The following is a 20114-nucleotide window of genomic DNA, read 5'->3' on the forward strand; positions in this document are numbered from 1 at the left end:
CTCAAAGATGCTCTATTAGGTTGAGATCTGGTGACTGTGGGGGCAATTTCAGCACATTAAACTCATTGTCATGTTCAAGAAACCAATTTGAAATGATTCGAGATTGTGACATGGTGCATTATCCTGCTGGAAGTAGTCATCAGATGATGGGTACATGGTGGTCATAAAGGGATGGGCATGGTCAGAAACAATGCTCAGGTAGGCCGTGACATTTAAACGATGCCCAATTGGCACTAAGGGGCCTAAAGTGTGCCAAGAAAACATCGCCCACACCATTACACCACCACCACCAGCCTGCACAGTGCTAACAAGGCATGATGGAGATGAGTGGTACCCGGTGGGGTCTTCTGCTGTTGTAGCCCATCCGCCTCAAGGTTGTGCATGTCGTGGCTTCACAAATGCTTTGCTGCATACCTCGGTTGTAACGAGTGGTTATTTCAGTCAAAGTTGCTCTTCTATCAGCTTGAATCAGTCGGCCCATTCTCCTCTGACCTCTAGCATCAACAAGGCATTTTCACCCACAGGACTGCCGAATACTGGATGTTTTTCCTTTTCACACCATTCTTTGTAAACCCTAGGAATGGTTGTGCGTGAAAATCCAAGTAACTGAGCAGATTGTGAAATGCTCAGAACAGCTCGTCTGGCACAAACAACCATGCCACGCTCAAAATTGCTTAAATCACCTTTCTTTCCCATTCTGATATTCAGTTTGGAGTTCAGGAGATTGTCTTGACCAGGACCACACCCCTAAATGCATTGAAGCAACTGCCATGTGATTGGTTGATTAGATAATTGCATTAATGAGAAAATGAACAGGTGTTCCTAATAATCCTTTAGGTGAGTGTATGCCCAAACGCCTTGTTAAATTGGATTTTGTGTAATAGGTGCCCTTTGAGTTATGCAGTAACTCTCTACCACAAGATTAACACAAGTAATACACAATATTAAAAAAAACATGTCCAAAACAGAAACTAATAGGAAAGCACACCTGGGCTTTTTGTGTCCGCTGGCTGCACTTGTCTTTCAGCATGTGCATCTTTTCGTTGAACTGTTTAGTTTCGCGATTTTTTTCTTCTATAAGTTTCACGACTTCCTCCCGCTTCTCATGGATTTTGTCATATTGCCTAAGGAAAAATTAATTTCAGTATACCCAGAGTTCATACACAATTTCACCAATACAGTTACATTAAGCATGATTCAACCAGTATTAAAAAAAACATTATCAAATGGTGGGTCTAAGGCATGTAGAAGTTTTGCTTATGTCAAATATGAACTGAAAAATCCACGGAAATTTAGGTGTGCAGGTTAATGGTTTTACAAGGTTTGAAAAAGTCATTTGATGAATAGCAATTTGCACTGCAATTAATTTTGACAATACATTTATTGCAAATATGCCATTTTATTTTTTATTATTAATTGTTTTAAAATGTATTTTGTGAAAATGATTACAGGTGTAACGAATAAGGACTCAATTAATTCTACTGTATAAAAAAAACACAATCTGATAGTATCACATTGCTAACAAAGGCTAAATTAAGAAAAGTTTGAAGCAAACGTTTGTTTTAACTACTTGCACAAATTTAATTCTTTATAGAAAGTACAATTCATTAAAGTGCAAAATGATCCAACAAACATGAGGGCAGTGTTGACACATAAATACCAATATAAATTTTTTATGGTCAAGTTAATGAATATATAAACGTACCAATGAATGCTGATTGCAATTTGCCTGTGTTGACATTTCAAGCAAGGCATTTTGTTTCCAGATTATAACAGCCTAAAACTGACAATAAAGGCTCCTACAGAGTAGGGGTGGGCGATACAGCCTCAAAATTATATCATGATATTTTAAAAATATTTGTGTTAATTATGTTAATAAGGGTATAAAAATATGGAAAAGTAAAGGCATTTTCCATCCAATGAGCGGTCATTGATGACAGACTACCTAATTTGAGGTGTAAATCCTTTGTCATAAGGTGGCAGAAGCAGCATGAAAGTGAAATAGTAGTGACACGATCACACAATTTAAAATTGATTTTACATGCACTTTTGTTCGCATAAACATTAAATAAATAACGTTAACATTAATACTGGCACATTTGGGGTCATGAGATAAATGTTCATCTAGTTCATCACAGTGGTACAGTAGGGTTTTCCCTACATAACACAACTTCTTACCACTTCAATTTAACAGTAACTAAAGTAATTTGCACAGTGATGCTCTGTTGAGTCATTTGTTTACTTTTAGTAACACACATTGCCAGCTGCTAGAATCCCCTCCTCAAGTACCTTTGCAGCTTGGTTGTACTACTGTGGCTGACCATACTGCTCTTGCACTCAAGTGTTGTTGCTGTGTGCATTAGGAAACATAAACCCTAACGTCATCAAAAGGTCCTCAAGCGGGCCATCAAAAGGTCACGGGCCCTCATTGTCTTTACATATTTATAACACTAATACCCTATCCTAAACCTAAAATCTTGACAAACTATATATCTTTGGAAAGCTCTAAGAGTGTAGTTTTCATATTTCATCACAATTTTTGGAAAATTATGACGTAATCAGAGTCAGTTTCTAAAACGTCATGGGCCACAGGTGGACCCAATATGTTTTTACATAGGTTTAGAACAGGGTATTAGTGCTATACATAAAATATCTTGTCAAACTATTAGGGGTGTAACAATACACCAATGGCACGGTTCGGATCGGTTCACGGTTTTGGAGCCACGGTTCGGTCCGATTTGCTGTGGGTGTAGGGTTCCTGTCATTTTACCAGCAATGCTAAGGAACAATAGATTAACTTAACTTAATAATAACAACAAAAATAACTTGACTTTTTCTTTATTAACTTTTGCAAACAAACTTAAAATCAAACTTTAACTGTAGTAATGCAGGACTGTAAATAGCTGTTTATCAGGTAATGAATATCATTCCTTAGCTAAAATGCTGAAAATGTTACTGTTGAAGTCAACTAATGCATGAAATAAATGTAGGCTACTATGAATCTGTAAATCCGAGTATAATGTGGGTTTATTATCAGTAATGAACTAATCAATGTAATCATCACACCACACACACACACACAAAAGGTCGCGTTAGACTTTTTCACTTTAAAAAATTCCGCCATCGCTTATTATCCGTCATTTCATGCTTTAATGATGATAATTGTTTTTGTTTACATGTTCAGTTTTAATCATGAACTTACTAAACGAGCATACAAGTTAAAATGTGTTCTCTTTTCCACAAATAAATAGAGACCATGCATGACTTTACATGTTTAACATCATGAAACAGATTAATTAATGATTTTTTTCTCGCAGTGACAGCGGAGGCGATTAAATACGCAAACTTTGTGAACAGGCAAATATAAACAAATTAAATCACTGTTGCGATTAAAATAGTAACAAACGTGTAAACACAGTGTTTGTACCTCAGACAGACAACGTCTTGTTACAGTTTTACTTTTGTTCTGGAGAATGATCTCGCGCTCTTCCATTACACTTCGGTTAACCCGATCTGACACACACACACACACACACAAAGTTACGACAGTGTGATTTGTCTACGCCACGAATTTCATTCCTGTACTTCACTGGAAAACCAAAATGTTCCCATACAAGAGACATAAATGTGTCCAGGGGATCTGCAATCTCAGGCGGAGCAGCCATCCTGTGATCTGCGCTCACTCCCAAGTCAAATGACATGCATGACATTATCTTGATAAACTATATATCACTGGAAAGCTCTCAGAATGTAGTTTTCATATAAGTCATCTGATGATAGAAATAACCTAGTGACAGTTTTTAGTTACATGACCCACCCCCATAGGAATGCATATTAATTTTATATATTCATAACACTATATCCTGGTATAAATCTACAGAAATGTTGACAAACTATATATCATTGGACAGCTCTAAGAATGGAGTTTTCATATTTCAAAACGTTTTAGCAGTTATAATAATGCAGTGACAGTATTTTATGAATTTGTGACAAGAGAATGCAGCAAGCAGCTGACACCTAGTGGCCGTTGTTGGTAAAACCACTAAAAGTTTTACACAAACCTCATTTTTTGTGATTTTAACTTAAAATTTGGATCACAACTGCTTGAGACATATGGCCTCATGTTTACATTATTACTTTTTTTCATTTTTATCATTTTATTTATCAAATTATTATGCTATTGCATTATTTTTAATTATTAAAATAAATTTAAACTGCTATAACAATTTTTCTGTTAAATATTTTCACCTCCAGAAACATCAGTGAAAAACCTTACATTGTCTTCTTTAAAACAAGACCAAGATTAGGCTTTTAAACCCAACAATGCCAAAGTTATATTAATTTGAAGCTGCATATCAACTTTTCACCCCCCCCCCACTCAAAAGGGTGGAGTGACGGGTAAGTGGTTAAGTGAATGTAGACATGTCTAAACAACAGAAAACGCATCCAAGATGCAAAGGCATATAGGGAAGGATCCACAAGAAAAGGCAGGATATTTTGAGAAATTACAATTTATAGGTGGTGCAGATCCCTACGAGTTAGCTCTCTCATGGATCCGTGACGACCTGGCAATTCTTCCTTCAGTTGCATCTCCCGATATAGTAAACTACCTGGTTTTCATGCCGAGCCCATATGTCAATGGCTATTTTAAATTTGCTATATAAATAAAGCTGACAGTGTCCTACCAAAGTGCTTTACAGTAAAATAAGCACACAGTAAAACAATAAAAGCAATAATTGTTTTTACAATGTGCTATTAAAAATATTATTATCATTACAATAGAACATTTGTTATGAGCAATTAAGCAAACTGGCATTAAGGCATTGCAGGCAAATTTTAGTTGTGTTTAAGTACATTTTGTGCCTACATTAAAAGTATACTTTTAAAAAGTACATATTAAATCTCTTTAAATAAAGCACAACAAGTAAAAGCATACTTGTTTTATACTTTATGTACTTCAGTCATATTTCTAATAAAATACTACTATTTTTTCCTGAGCTTTGCCAACCACAAGCGCCTCTGATTATGTCTTGCATTACTTTCCCTGGTTTTTAATAACTTTTGGAAGTCGATAATATTCCATATGTTTTTCTCGATCTGTCCTTTTGGTACAACCTCAAACACGGCAATAATTGACCATTTTCCTTGACGACGTTCGGGATATACTTCAGTGCCTGCGCTCGGTTGTGATGCGGAGTGCCTCCAATATGGCGACTTCCGCTCTGATGATGGGTCGTGAAAACCCTCTAGTACAAGTTTTTACCTTCAGACTTCAGGGCGAAGTTAAGAAATACTCAATGATGAACTATGTGACTTTTTAAACTGAAAAATCACAAAATTTGGAAATGTTTTAACCAAACTTGGCTTTTCACTAATAATTATTTTGGTAATTGATAATGAAGTAATCAGATTTTTTTGGTAATAAAAATACATCAGTGGGCAAAAGCATTTAAAATGACAATAATGATGAGATAATAATTGGGTTAAATAAAGTATCAAAACCAAATAAACACATGGTTTTATTGAACAACAAAATTTTATGGGGTTTATATTAATCCAGGACTTAGGGCCAATCCCATTTCTCTGTCTTACCCTTTCCCCTTACCCCTACCCCTTAGTTTTGCACGTTCACGTGAGAGTAAGGGCTATCCCAATTCTCGTTTTGATCAAGGGGTAGGGCTAAGGGCAAGTGGTAGATAGATACCCCTTAAAACCAAGAATTTCCGCGAGCTTACTTGAAACCGAGGGGTACCCAGAATACACTGCGCAACCGGCAAAAATGGCGTCCAGAGCATCCAGAGAGTCCCATAAATTTAAGTATTTTCGGCTTAATAATTAATTAAAAAATTACTAACGTCTTGTTTTGTGCTCTACACAGTCCTGTTCATATATATTTGAATTATGTTCTTAATTTAAATGTTTTAAAATTTCGCTAGTTTGCTACGCTAACGTTACGTTGCTGATTTGCACAACATTCCCGTATTTGCTGATTTGCACAACATTCCCGTATTTCTCTAACTAGCCATGAATGGACTGCATGCTTGTCTACAGTTTTAACTGGCAGCCAGCAAACGACGATGTATGATGACGTAACCGTAACCAAGCGGTGTCTCATTTCATAGGGGTATGTTTTCACCCCTAGCGCTTAACACTTGGTTTTGAGGGACAAGGGCTAGGGGTAAGACGAAGTGGTAGGGGAAGGGGCAAGACAGAGAAACGGGACTGGCCCCAAGTCTTATTTATATTAGGACAAGGGATGCTCCGATCAGGATTTTTGCAGCCAAAACAAAGTACTGATTTGTTGTCTTCATGATCGTCCGAGACCAATGCACGATACAGATTCTTCAAGCTGATATGCAAGCTCTTTGATGACTGTAACTGTTAATATTTTTTTTAGATAAAGTAATATCACAGATGTTGCTTTTGTTATATTACTTGCAGTAATTAGGTAGCCTATATTATTGTTTTAATAGAAAATCAAATAAATAAGTACGAAAACTATTCATTCTACAAAGACCAATTTAAAATGCCTTTAAAAAGGCTTATGCCCGTTAAAAGTAATGAAAATAAAACACTTCAGTCTTCACTGTATGAATTAAATATACATGCATTATTTTGTATAAAGTACAACAGTTCTTCAGTGAAGAACAGACTAGATTAATCGATTACAAAAAGAATCGATAGCTGCAGCCCTACACACGCTATGTCTGCATTTCTGGTGTTTATCTGGTGTACCTATAGAGTAGTATTACATCCTTTGTATCTCCAAAGAGTCTTTATTTTAATCAGATTTATAAAAGAAAGATTAGCTTCACCGAATCTTTCCGATAAAGATCGTGCGCTGAACGAGAAACTGCTGTGCACATGCGTGTCGGGTGTATGCAGACAAGTGCAGATGAAAGTTTTAACTGTCATAACTTTAAAAACACTTTAAAACTTTAACTTTAAAAACTTTCGGCATGAAGATGGCCGCGATAGTGTTGTATACGCTGTTTGATAGGGATGTGAAGATGCATCATGCTGTTAGGACCGCGTCCTCATAAATAAAAAACACTACACATATCTCTGTTAAAGCTCCCATAAAACACGCTTAGGGCTGCAACGATTCATCGAGTTACTCGATTCAAAAAATTCCTCGAGGCAAAAATTCTGCTTTGAAGCCTCGTTAAATTCCTATGATGCGCACTACACGCACCGAGATCTGATTCACACGGACCGTTGTTCAATGTTCAGGAAGCACATCATTGCGCCAACTAAATTCAAAATGTACCACGCGCTATGGCGGAGTGAATATGTCCATAAACGGCAGAGAGAGAATGTCTAAAGTTTGGGATCATTACATTATCATTACATTCAGCATCTGAACCGAAAACATCCACTGCTGTTTCACCAAGTGTCTCTGAAACAAGGTAACGTAGCTTCCGCTGATTTTAATCCCATACTGTATTTGTAGCGATGTTGTTATGCGGTTTGACTAGATATGATGTATAGCTTTGATGTTTTTAAGTAGTAAACGTATTCACGTTCAATTGCAGGAGAGTACAGCTTAAAAAGAACCCCTTCACACACACACACACACACACACACACACACACATGCATGCACTTTACAGGTGTGTGTACCAAAAAACAGCACCACAGTGCAATCATATATGGGCAACTTGTAATCTGACATATTTTGTTCAATATTAATACTCTGTCTTATTGGAGTTTAGCATAAAGAAGTTATTCTCTCTCACGCGAGTCAGACCGATCGCGCAATGCATCACATATGCTTAAACTTTTATGTAGCCACGCAACAATAATTTCAGCTGCATGCATTCACTGTATACAGCGGGACGTGATGTTGTGATTTTTCGAACGGATTCTTAACCTAAAATGCACCACAATGCAAGTGATGCAAACCAAATGCAGCGTTCTATTGAAAATTAATGTATGTATTTCTGCCGTACCAAAATGCAATGAAGCAACTGAACGTCTGACTGGGGTGTCACTCTTCCTCACGCACAGCACGTGTGCACAAACACAAACACAAGTGCACGTGCGTGCACACACACAGGTTGTTACCATAGCAAATATCATCCCAGAAATTATATACTATATGTTAGTAGCCTAATGGTAAATGCTGCAGGTGTAGAAATGTACATAAACCAGATATTTACTTTGATGTCAGGGCTAGATTACAGCATGAAACCTGTTGTGCATATTAATAAATTAAAGTGTTTAATTGTTGGTACTGGCACTTATAAACACTAAATGGGTAAAAATTGAAATAAATAGGCTTATTTTTTGGAGCCACATACCCGTTTTTTTTAGAAATGAAAGCCAAATGCTTGAATGTTTTACAGCCACGCCATTTTCGTTATGCATTATTTGTTTTGGTTGTTTAAAAACACACACACACAATTTTTATCCGATTACTCGATTAATCGATCGATTTAGTGCTAGATTAATCGATTACAAAAAGAATCGATAGCTGCAGCCCTACACACGCTATGTCTGCATTTCTGATGTTTATCTGGTGTACCTATGGAGTAGTATTACATCCTTTGTATCTCCAAAGAGTCTTTATTTTAATCAGATTTATAAAAGAAAGATTAGCTTCACCGAATCTTTCCGATAACGTACAAAAAAACGAAGGAGGAGTTACTACCGTGGAAGGAGTGAGTACGAGTCATGCAACACTATACAACACCGTTTAATTTATGATTCATGTTCCAACTATATGTTCGTGTAATTTATATAATATGCACGCGCCTATTTCCAACATAAGACAGAAGTCTTACTTCCCTTTCCGGGGGAAGTGCCCATGAAAAGAAGTGATAAGTATAAAAACTCTTGAAACGTCAGCTGGGCCCGTAATCTGAATTTTTTTTTTCGAAACTTGTACGAAGCCTGGCGAAGTGCATTTGGCACAGAATTCTCTGTAACACACCCAACTGCTTTGACACTTTGCCTATCTTTAGCATGAGGAAACAACTCTATAACTGGTGTTAATAAGTCAGAATGCATGAAATACCATTGCCTTAAAGGGGTGGTTCAGAGAGATAAATTCAATCTGCAGGTCGCACATGAGCAACGAGTTGTTCAAATGTATGCACTGTGAAGAACAATCTCTAAATGCAGCGACATTCAGAAGCCCCATGATGACAAAAGTAAATAGAAAGATCGTTTAATGAGATTTTAGCACATTAGCGAGTACTGATAAAGTAACTTAATGCCGTTATCGCCCAATACCGATCTGCGGCCAATCGATCGGAGCATCCCTAATTAGGACATTTAAGTTTCTTAGAAATGTACCTTACAAAATACTTTACTGTTTTGTCTCAAGGGGCACACCAATGACATTTTATGGCAAAAGCATAAATAATTAAATTGAGACATTGGCTCATATAATGCACAGGATAAGCCAGCAGTGTGCTTTCATGCATGGCATAGTGAGAGACTAAATTATCAAAAAATTAAAAGATATTTTCAAAGACAGAGTAAAGAACTTATTAAAAGCGATGATAACCAGCAAATGATTACCTTTTGTGCAAACTGTAGTTATGGTTTAGTAAATGCTTCATGTGCAGGTTTGTTTTTGAAGGGTCTGCACGTGGTCGTGACGCACGCATCTTGAGGGAGAGTGCACTGGCAAACGTGTGACAGGAGGGATAAGTCTAATTTGTCATCTATTAGCTGCTAGTAGTAAGTTAATTTTAAAATATTAACGCAAATGGCATCTCAATCACTGCAGTTAAATGCACAGGCGGAGACAAAAAAAAAAATTATATATATGTGTATATGTGTATGTGTGTATGTGTGTATATGTGTATATGTGTATATGTGTATATGTGTATATGTGTATAGGTGTATAGGTGTGTGTGTGTGTGTGTGTATATATACACCGTAAAACTTCAAATAATAGCCGAGTCCCAAATAGACGCCTGTCTCTTTTAGACGCCTGGTGTGACGACAGGTTTGGGTAAATAAACGCCTGTCTCAAATAAAGGCCTGGTCTGTTTTTTAGTTTCGGGTTGTATTTAATCTTCTAAAACCCGTCAGATAGTCTGTTTAAGACAGTTCTATGGTGCAGATTGAACACGCTAAAGTTTTTTTTGCTTACCGGTAGATGTCACGTGACAGACGCAGTCGTTCCTTTACTCATCACTATGACAACACAACAAGCTTTGTCGCCAGGATTGAGGTGATGATGACAGTAGCGAAGTGGCAATCGGGAGAGTCTGAACTTTTCCCGGTGGGCCGGTAGTGTTTTGGGGCCGCTGATAATAGCCGGGCTTTCAGTCTTTTGTCATGCATGCACTCCCACCACACATTGTATTTCTCACGCGGAAACACTATTTATCATATTTAATATGCTGCAGCGCCTAAAATGTATCTGGCCGCACTGCTCTCTCTCTCCATCAAGCCCGTCTTCCCTAGAGTTCTAGTCGAGCGAGCCAATACAAAAAAAAGAAAGAGGCTACACAATAGCCAATCAGAAAATAGCACTGTTGTATCTGGGTAAGATTTCACGCAACAACCAATAAAAAAACATATTGTTTGCTTTATTTATACTGCCAATAATTTAAGACTGTTGTTATTACACGAACTAATTTTTTTAACACATTCAAATTAAAAATAAAACGTAATATGTGGTAACCTCCTGCTGTCATGCTGGAACAATTAAATTAAAAGCCTGTCTCTTATAGACGCCTGTCTCTTTTAGACGCCTGGTGTGATGATAGGTTTGGGAAAATAAAAGCCCGGGCTATTATTTGAAGTTTTACGGTAAATCCATTATGACAAATTTCGGTAAAAACGTGTTTTCTATAACAAGAAAGTGACAAGATGAAAACCACTATTTTCTAGAGGTGTGAATCTTCACTGGTTCCTCGATTCAATTCGATTCCGATTATTAAGTTAACGATTCGATTCAATTCGATGTTACGATGCATCATGATGCATCACGATGCATTGCATCCTTTTTTTTTAATTACTGCACATTGCTACATTTATTTTGATGAATGTAAGAAGTCAGATACAGTATTTGAACTCCTTTGTATTTTGTTTTCTTCAAGAAGTATACTAAAGTATACTACTTAATAGGAAACAAGACAAACTTGTTCTGTAAACAGCAAACAACAGCAGCATTTAAAACTAAAACATTAGGAAAAACTAAAAGTGCATAATACTACTGTCAATTAAAGCATTATCAACACTTGCATTCTTTAGCAGCTCGGGGTGAAAACGGTTAACGTGGTTTCTTAGATTAGTGGTATTGCCTACATATTTTATTTGTGCATGGCAGGCTTTACACTAGAGCTGAAGATCTTTGCCCGAACCCGACGGGACCCGTCGGAACCCGACGGGCTCGGGCAGGTTCGGGCTTTATTTCTAACATTTTACACGGGCTCGGGGCGGGCTCGGGCTTCCGCTCCGGCTTTGTGAGGTAAATGAGCAGTCAAGTTCAGTAGCGCAGGACCGCGCTGAAGCCATTTATTTAATCATTTTCCTAATCAAAAACATGTAGCCTAATCTTGGTGAGTAAAGGTTTTTCAATGTATAACTAAATATGAATCGAGTCTTAAATACATAATTTAGACAGAGGATATAGACAAATGTTGGCAGTAATGTAGAGAAGTGCCGACGCAAATCCCGCGGAGCCATTCTCTTAATTTCGTTATTGCCAAATACCCATCTTAATTCAGAATGTATTATCTTAATTTAATTCGTTAAGAAATAATCTTTTTATTGGCCTATTTATAGTGTATTGCATAGGCATATTTAGAATGAGATGTTACAATGTTACAGATGACTTATTTTATTTCTTTGTTTCAACTTCAACTTTGCGTGTAGATAATTAGTAATAAATAAATAATGTTAAAACCTGTGTAAATTTCTCATTCTTTACAAAAGCTGTGTGTGTGCGCACATTTAAATAATGTCGTGCTGTAAACGGGTTCGGGCTTTTAAAAAGCTGTCAATCTAAATGTACGTTCGGATTTGGGCTGCATTATGTCGGGCTCCGGTCATTTCGGGCGTGTGTCTTGTCCAGTTCGTGCTTACCAGCATGTTCATAGAAGCCGAAATGAGCCCAGACATCGGCTTTTAAAATACCCGGTGCATTTTTTATCACTCGTTTCTCACAACCCTCTGTCATTTTTTCTACCGCCACATACCTGTACGCGACGAAGGATGTAAGCAGGCTATAATCGATTATGGGTTATTACTGCATCGATGCAGAATCGTCCACCCCCGCATCGCGATGCATCTCACAATCGATTAATTGTGACACCCCTACTATTTTCTGTTACAAACTTTCACATAGCATCTTTAGGTTATAAAAACAATAAAAATTCAAATCCATAACTTAGTTTTCAAAGATTTATTATAAAACCTAATTATTTTTACCATTGTCAAGATCACTTATATCCCAGCACTTCGAGTCAATCTTACCAGAATATCAACACATTTCAACTGTATCTGTTCCCCGAACAAATAAATACAGAGCACCGCTTGCCACATCTGGTACAAATTTGATTCATATAAAATTAGAAAACAATACATTACAAGATGAACCTCGAATGTTAAAATTCGGCCTTCTTAACATTAGATCGTTTACCAATAAAGAACCTATTGTCAATGATATAATTACAGACCGAAACTTAGATGCACTCTGTTTAACAGAAACCTGGCTTAAAATCATTTGAACTAATGTTGTTAAATATGGAAATAACTGATCATTACCACAAACAGCTCTCTTTTGCCTTTGCTACAATCTATAGACCTCAGAGCCACCATGCAGATTTCCTTAAAGAAATAGCAGATTTCCTGTCTGAGCTTGTAGTCACTGTAGATAAAGCTCTTATCGTTGGTGATTTTAATATTCATGTGGATAACCCAAAAGATGCATTAGGACGTGCGTTTATGGATGTTCTAAATTCTCTCAATATTAGACAAAACGTGACAGGGCCAACGCATACTCGTAAGCACACATTAGACTTAATTCTGTCACTCGGGCTCAATATTAATGACATCAAAATATCACCTCAGAGTCATGCAGTTTCTGACCATTACATTGTGTCATACACTGAACTTCTAGATAGGATCACTCAATCCACAACATGCTACAGATTAGCCAGAACAATAATTTCCACCACTAAAGACAGCTTTATTAGCACTCTTCCAGACCTGTCTCAAATTAAACATGTAGCAGATAACTGTGAAGATCTAGATATTGTAATAGAAAACCTAAACAATGTCTGTTCTAACACATTGGATGCCGTTGCTCCCATTCGAAAAAAGAGAATCAAAGAAAAACCGCCAGCTCCATGGTATGACCATCACACCGCAGCCCTTAAAAAGGCAACTAGGAAATGGAAAGAAATTATAGAAGCACAAAGTTAGAGGTATGGCGTGCAGCATGGAAAGAGAGTGTTAAACACTACAGACAGGCTATTAAATCCGCCAGATCTACCTATCTTAGCAAGCTTATAAATGAGAATCATAATAACCCTCGTTTCCTCTTTAGCACAGTTGCAAAACTGACTAGAAACAAAGAACAAACAGAAACCAATAGTAAACTTCAACACAATAGTAATGACTTCATAAACTTATTTTCTAACAAAATTTTGGTTATTAGGGAAAACATGGTAACTACCCAGGCAGCCACCACTCTACCCATTAGTTCACTTAACACTAGACTACCATACGAACATCTTGATTCATTTAAACCTACTACAATAGATGAGCTCTCTAGACTAGTTAGATCATCCAAATCATCGTCCTGTATATTAGACCCCGTTCCCACAAAACTACTTGAAGAGGTATTCCCTGTAGTGTCAACCCCGGTTCTAAATATCTTTAACTCATCGCTAGAAATAGGATACGTTCCAACAGCTTTCAAACTAGCAGTTATTAAACCACTGATTAAAAAACCACAGCTTGATCAGGGAGAGCTTAATAACTTTAGACCAATCTCAAATCTACCTTTTCTTTCGAAAATATTAGAAAAGGTAGTGGCAAGCCAGTTACGCACACTCTTGACAAATAATAGTACATATTCCAATCAGGATTCAGGCCCCACCATAGCACAGAGACAGCGTTGCTTAGAGTTACAAATTACCTCCTATTAAGATCCGATCGTGGTGAAATCTCAATTCTTATATTACTAGACCTTAGTGCAGCCTTTGACACAATAGATCACACAATCCTACTCAATAGACTAGAAAACTATGTTGGTATCAGTGGTCAGGCACTAGCCTGGTTTAGGTCGTATCTAACCAATCGCTATCACTTTGTTGTATGTAAACGAGGAAGAGTCATATCACTCCCTGGTTAAATACGGTGTACCGCAGAGATCAGTTTTAGGTCCTATCCTGTTCTCGTTATACATGTTACCCCTAGGAGACATTATCAGGAAACATAACAAGTTTTCACTGCTATGCGGATTATACCCAGCTAGGCTTGTGCCGGTGTTCGGTAATACGGTAAACCACGGTAGTAAAACTGCACAGTAGTGTTATTGCGGGGTCTTCAAATTACCGCGAAAAGACGTGCATTATTTTTTTTCCTTTGACCGGTTCAAATTACACTGCACGGATGCTGCGTAGGTGTCACTCATACGCAGGTGCACACCTTACCAGACTCTCGTGGAGAAGGATGACGGAAGGATGAGTGCTGCTGCTGCTTACTATTTTTACACATTACAAAAAATAATGTATGGAGTAAAGTATGGAAGTTTTTTTGGCTTCGTGAAAAAACAAAGAGGGAGTGCTGGTGATAGACAATTTCCCTATGTGTAGAATATGTGGATGGAACGGGTCAGCAAATTACGTGAACACTAACTTTATGCATCTTCCAGACAATCATCCACAGTTCACGGAGATAAAGGTAAGATATATGGCATCATATTTCATATCTTGTGTCTAAATAATAACAGTTAAGTGTCCGCTAAGCAATGCTAATGTCCGCTAGCTAACGTTTAGCTGTTTAGTTTGTCTAATATTATTACGTCTATTGAGCTAACGTTATATTAGCTATCCTACCGCTTGTAAATCTGGTAAAACACATATTAATTATAGCTGAAACTGAGCCTGACAGGTAACGTTAAGTTAATTACTTAATATTAAACAGACTACAATTAATGTTAGTGCAAAACGCAGCTGCAAGAGTTCTTACCAGGTCCCGCAAGTTTGATCATATAACCCAAATTTCAGTATCTTTACACTGGTAAGTTATCTTTTTACAAAAAAATATTTTAATCTTCTAAATAGTGTTTTATGTATATTTTAATTGTGTACATTATGTATATTTTCATTGACTGTTAAATGCGTTATGTGGATTAAGTGATGTGTCACTGTCTGACTTTCAGTCAGTTAATAATAACTATTTAAATATGTTACGTAATTTATTTGACTCTGTATGTTGAATAAACAGTACTGTGAATACAAATGGGCATTTTTAACTGTATGTGTTCTTTTACTAAAATGAAAGGAACACATATTTATGTATCATATTTAATCATACAAACAAGTAAAAAGACAAACTATCAGTAAGCTTTACCTTATTTTATTCTCTATAATTGTCTAAAATGCATCTTTAAGGCATGAAGTAATATTTTTCTTTGTTTTACAGAGTATCCAAGCATCTAGCAGTGCTGCTGCTGGCTCATTTTCAGCTGAAGCCATTCAGTCAACGATCAAAGTGGCTTTCCAACGTCAGGCTGCATATGGACTGATGATATTTTGCAATTTAATCATTTAAACCACTAAAGTTGACTGCTTTTGCAGTTTGGACTTTATTCTGTTTGAATCTGATTGGTTCAGTTTACTGTGTATTGTTTCATTTATATCATTTTAACAAGTTATTTATTTACACTATAACAATGACATTTGCTCATCTTTTCAACTTATTTTTGTAATGCATTTCAACACCGTGGTAATACCGTCTACCGCAGGGGTCTTCAACTACTTTTCTTAGGGGGCCAGATTTTAAAATTGTAAATATGACGTGGGCCTAACTTTTACCCCTATTTTTACTTTTGATATATGTTTTACTTTTACCATATATATGTGTGTGTGTGCTGTTGTCGTTTTTGTTACTTTTGTTGTAGTATATTTGAAAAAAAAAAACATTAAAACATGCAGTTTCAAAATAAATTTAAATGCCTTTTAATTACTGAAAACTCATTTTCTTTATTAATATTTAAAAACAATTGCAGTTTAACATGTAAGAGCCAAATGTTAATAGTAAAAGTGTAAGAGATCAACACTCCTAAACATATTTTGTTTATAACTGTTTACTTTCATTAATTGTTACATGTCAACTACTCACAACATACAGCCAGTCTTCTCCTAATGACTAAAATTGCACTACATGTTTTCTTTTTTTAATATTTTATAGATATATAGGCTAAACAGCCTTTCCATTGTACATTACATACAGATATAACTGTCGGGAGTTCGCCCCCTAGTGGCGTAATGAAAATGTAGTTTAATCGTAAATCTGTCATGGGAGAGAACTTTTAATCTACGAAAATATGCATAGTTAATAATTTAATTACCAGTAATTATAAGTAATACTTGAATACTTTAAAGTAAAATAAACAATAATTAATAATTTTAACTTTGCACACAGTTTTGATTGGAACACACTGAAATACATCACTTCCGGTCGCCGCGTCACATGCGGTGTAGTCGCATACGTTTATTTTCTTTAATGCATCCAAAGCTCGAATTGGATCAGATAATTACGAACCCGCAGATGGTTGGCACCACACACAGCCCCTTTCTGTGTTGTCGTGTACAGTGGTAAGGTAAAAGTAACCACGCTAAATTTAAATCAGACTATAGTCGTTTCTCAATAAGGCGGCAGCCTCCGGAGGTCGCATTTCCAGGCTGCATACGTCATTAAGTCTTATTTCAGAATTTTAACAATTATGAAGTTGACTGTTATTCTTAGTTAATCGTAAATTGTTGTAATATGCTTATGATTTGTGAATGGAATGCCCAGTTAACTTAATCTTGATGACGTATGCAGTCTGCATATGCGACCTCCGGAGGCTGCACCCTTCCGATTGAGAAACGGCCAAAGGTGACCGGCGGGCCGGATAAAGATGATTGGCGGGCCGCACTTGGCCCGCCGGTTGACTAGCCCTGGTCTACCGTAATAAAACCTTCATAAAATCACCGCAACATGAAAATTTAACACCGGCACAAGCCTATACTCAGCTTTACATCTCCTCACATCCCAGTAGGGCTGCACGATTCAAGCTAAAATGTGAATCCCGATTTTTTCCATGGGAATTGACATCCCGATTCTCTCACCCGATTCTCTTTATTTTAACAAAAACATTTATTTTGCACTTAACTAAAAAATGTGCTACAGGACTTTCAGTTATAATAACGTTTCTTAAAAGTCTCTTTTTATTATTTTAGACCCCTTAAAATTTAGAATAATTTAAAATTTGTTAGTACAAAAAGCACAGGTGCAATTTAACAGCTATCAAACTGGCCAACCTTAAAACTTTAAAAACACTAACGTTAAACCTTTAAAAGACTAAAAGATCAACATTTTGAGGCATCAGAGAGAAACGCAGACATGTAACAATGTTCCCCTCGTGCGAAAAACCCTTTCTAATGGGGAACGCAAAGAGGCCGTTTCTCAACGTGAAGGCTGCAGCCTCTCTGGAGGTCGAATTTCTAAACTGCGCATCATAAAGACTGTCTAATTTCAGAATATTAACAATTAACGTTATAAAGATGACTAATATTTTTAGTTAATAATAAATTGTTGAAGTATGTTAATGACTTGCGAATGTTATGCTCCGTTAACTCAAACGAACCAGGCTTGATGACGTATACAGCCTGCATGCGATCTCCTGAGGTTGCAGCGTTCCGATTTAGAAACGTCCGGAGCCTGAGGTAAATAATTTCCTTGCCTTTTTTCGAAACCAATGTTGTTGCATCTTCACTTTCTCCGTCGCCATCAGGATTTTCCACAGTGACACTCGTTTATCCTCTCTTTTTTGTTAAAATTGCCGCTCCAGATCCACCAAGTTAACGACTGTGTTTAGGTCTGCCGCCTTGTTATACGTCACGCGAGTGACAGTGGAACGCCGCAAATGAGATGAGAGAGAGGAGAGAAACGATCGGGTCTGATTGGTGAATCAATAGGGTTTGGTTTTACCCTGTATGAGTGTGTGTTAGCAAGTTTGACTGATATTCTTGGGTTGTAATGTAAATACGTGAACACTTGAACGCAGAAACTGAATACAGGGAAAGACTGTAAATGCAAGTGAATCGCCGTCATTTAAAATGAAGATCGCCTATATGTATGAATCGAGATCGTGATTCTTTTTCGATTAATCGTGCAGCCCTACATCCCAGCGAAACACACACGTTTTCTAAGCTAACAGACTGCATTAGCGATGTTAGTGACTGGATGGCACATAGCTTTCTTAAGCTCAACTCCAATAAGACAGAGATACTTATTATGTTTGTAGCGATTCGGTTCAATAATATGTCAGATTACAAGTTGCACATAGATGGCTGCACTGTAGTGGCATCTTCCACGGTTAGGAACTTAGGTGTGATGTTCGACAGCAACTTATCCTTCGATAGTCATATCGCCAACGTCTGCCTCACAGCATTCTTCCACCTTAGAAATATCTCGAAAATACGCCATATACTGTCTACATCTGACGCAGAGAAGCTTATCCATGCTTTTATGACCTCTAGAATAGACTATTGTAACTCGCTACTCGGGGGATGCCATGCAAATCAAGTAAACAAGCTTCAGCTAGTTCAAAACGCTTCTGCAAGGGTACTTACTCGATCTAAAAAGTACAACCACATTGCCCCAATTCTGGCATCTTTACACTGGCTACCAGTTAAATATGGCATACAATTTAAAATATCACTAATCACCTACAAAGCTTTAAATGGCCTAGCACCCTCATATCTTAGAGAATTACTATCAGAATACAATCCATCACGCACACTACGGTCACAAAATTCTGGTCTCTTGATTATCCCTAGACTATCAAAAGTGTCTAAAAGTGGAAGGTCTTTTTCCTACTTAGCCCCTAAGCTCTGGAATGATTTACCAACCGATGTCCGAGAATCAGACACAGTCGATAATTTTAAATCTAGACTTAAAACTTTTCTCTTCAACAAAGCATTCGCATTATTTGTCTAGTAAAAGTACTTAACTCGAAATAGTTATTTGTACGGAACAAAGCACTCGCGGTCATAACACAGACCAACCAAATAAATAAATAAAAAGCTTATCTGCATAAACACTTCAAAATGAATTGCATTAAATAGTTTGCCACCGTTTGCACCTGAACCTGCATTAACGACGACAGTGGGGCCTCTGGCCTTAGTCAAACGGTTTGGCACATATGGTCGGGTTGCGATTTTGGTGCTTTCGTGTGTCTTGTGAATAGTATGCCATACAGACCCGTTTGCCACTGAACCTGCATTAACAACGACAGTGGGGTTACAGGCCTTAGTCAAATGGGTCGACAGGTTTCATTTTCTCTTAAAGATCGGAAGGTGACCCTTAGTTACCATATATACCGTCGCAGTGGGCCCCCAATTTGCAAAATCCTCAACTGTGGATAATATAATTATGCCGCAATAGTTAGTCTGTCTGAAACTAAGCTGATTAAACCACATCACTGTGTGACACTTGCATTACATGTGAACGGCCCCTACGCTAATATGATTTTGTTACTCACTCCCTGTCTCGTCCTCGACCCCGAGGACAATGGGACAAACAGACCCAGTTCAGGTAGATGTGAAAGTCGGCACACCTCTGATCTACTGGTCATCATTCAACATGATGCCCAGCTGATGCCTGACCAACGGTCACCGGCAGAACCCGCTTAATCTCTTTATCCGTTTATATGTGTGTATATACTTATATCTCCCAAGGGTTTTTCCCTCCTAGGACTTTTTTTTATTTCCTCGGCTAAACAGCCCGGGGTTTTTTTCTCCTAGGGGTTTTTTTTTACCCCGGGGAGGCAGCCTTCTTGGGCTTAACTTAGCTTCCTCTTCTAGACGTTAAATTAGTAATACGCTCGCTTATAATGTCGAGTTGTAGCCGCAGCAAATTTGACTGCTT

At 37.4% G+C, this 20114-nt stretch overlaps 1 protein-coding gene across 4 annotated transcripts in view; it reads right to left on the minus strand.

Moving 5' to 3' along the window:
* The window catches only part of LOC141361430 (kinetochore protein Nuf2-like), a 40021-nt gene that overhangs the window by 1112 nt on the left and 18795 nt on the right, over positions 1 to 20114 (minus strand). For all 4 annotated transcript variants that reach the window (XM_073862672.1, XM_073862670.1, XM_073862671.1 and 1 more), the window contains one exon: positions 989 to 1124. In XM_073862672.1, the coding sequence (XP_073718773.1) occupies positions 989 to 1124 (136 nt within the window). The remainder of the gene's footprint in view (positions 1 to 988; positions 1125 to 20114) is intronic.

This window comes from Misgurnus anguillicaudatus, chromosome 24 (assembly GCF_027580225.2).
Source record: "Misgurnus anguillicaudatus chromosome 24, ASM2758022v2, whole genome shotgun sequence".
Classification (NCBI taxonomy): Eukaryota; Metazoa; Chordata; class Actinopteri; order Cypriniformes; family Cobitidae; genus Misgurnus; species Misgurnus anguillicaudatus.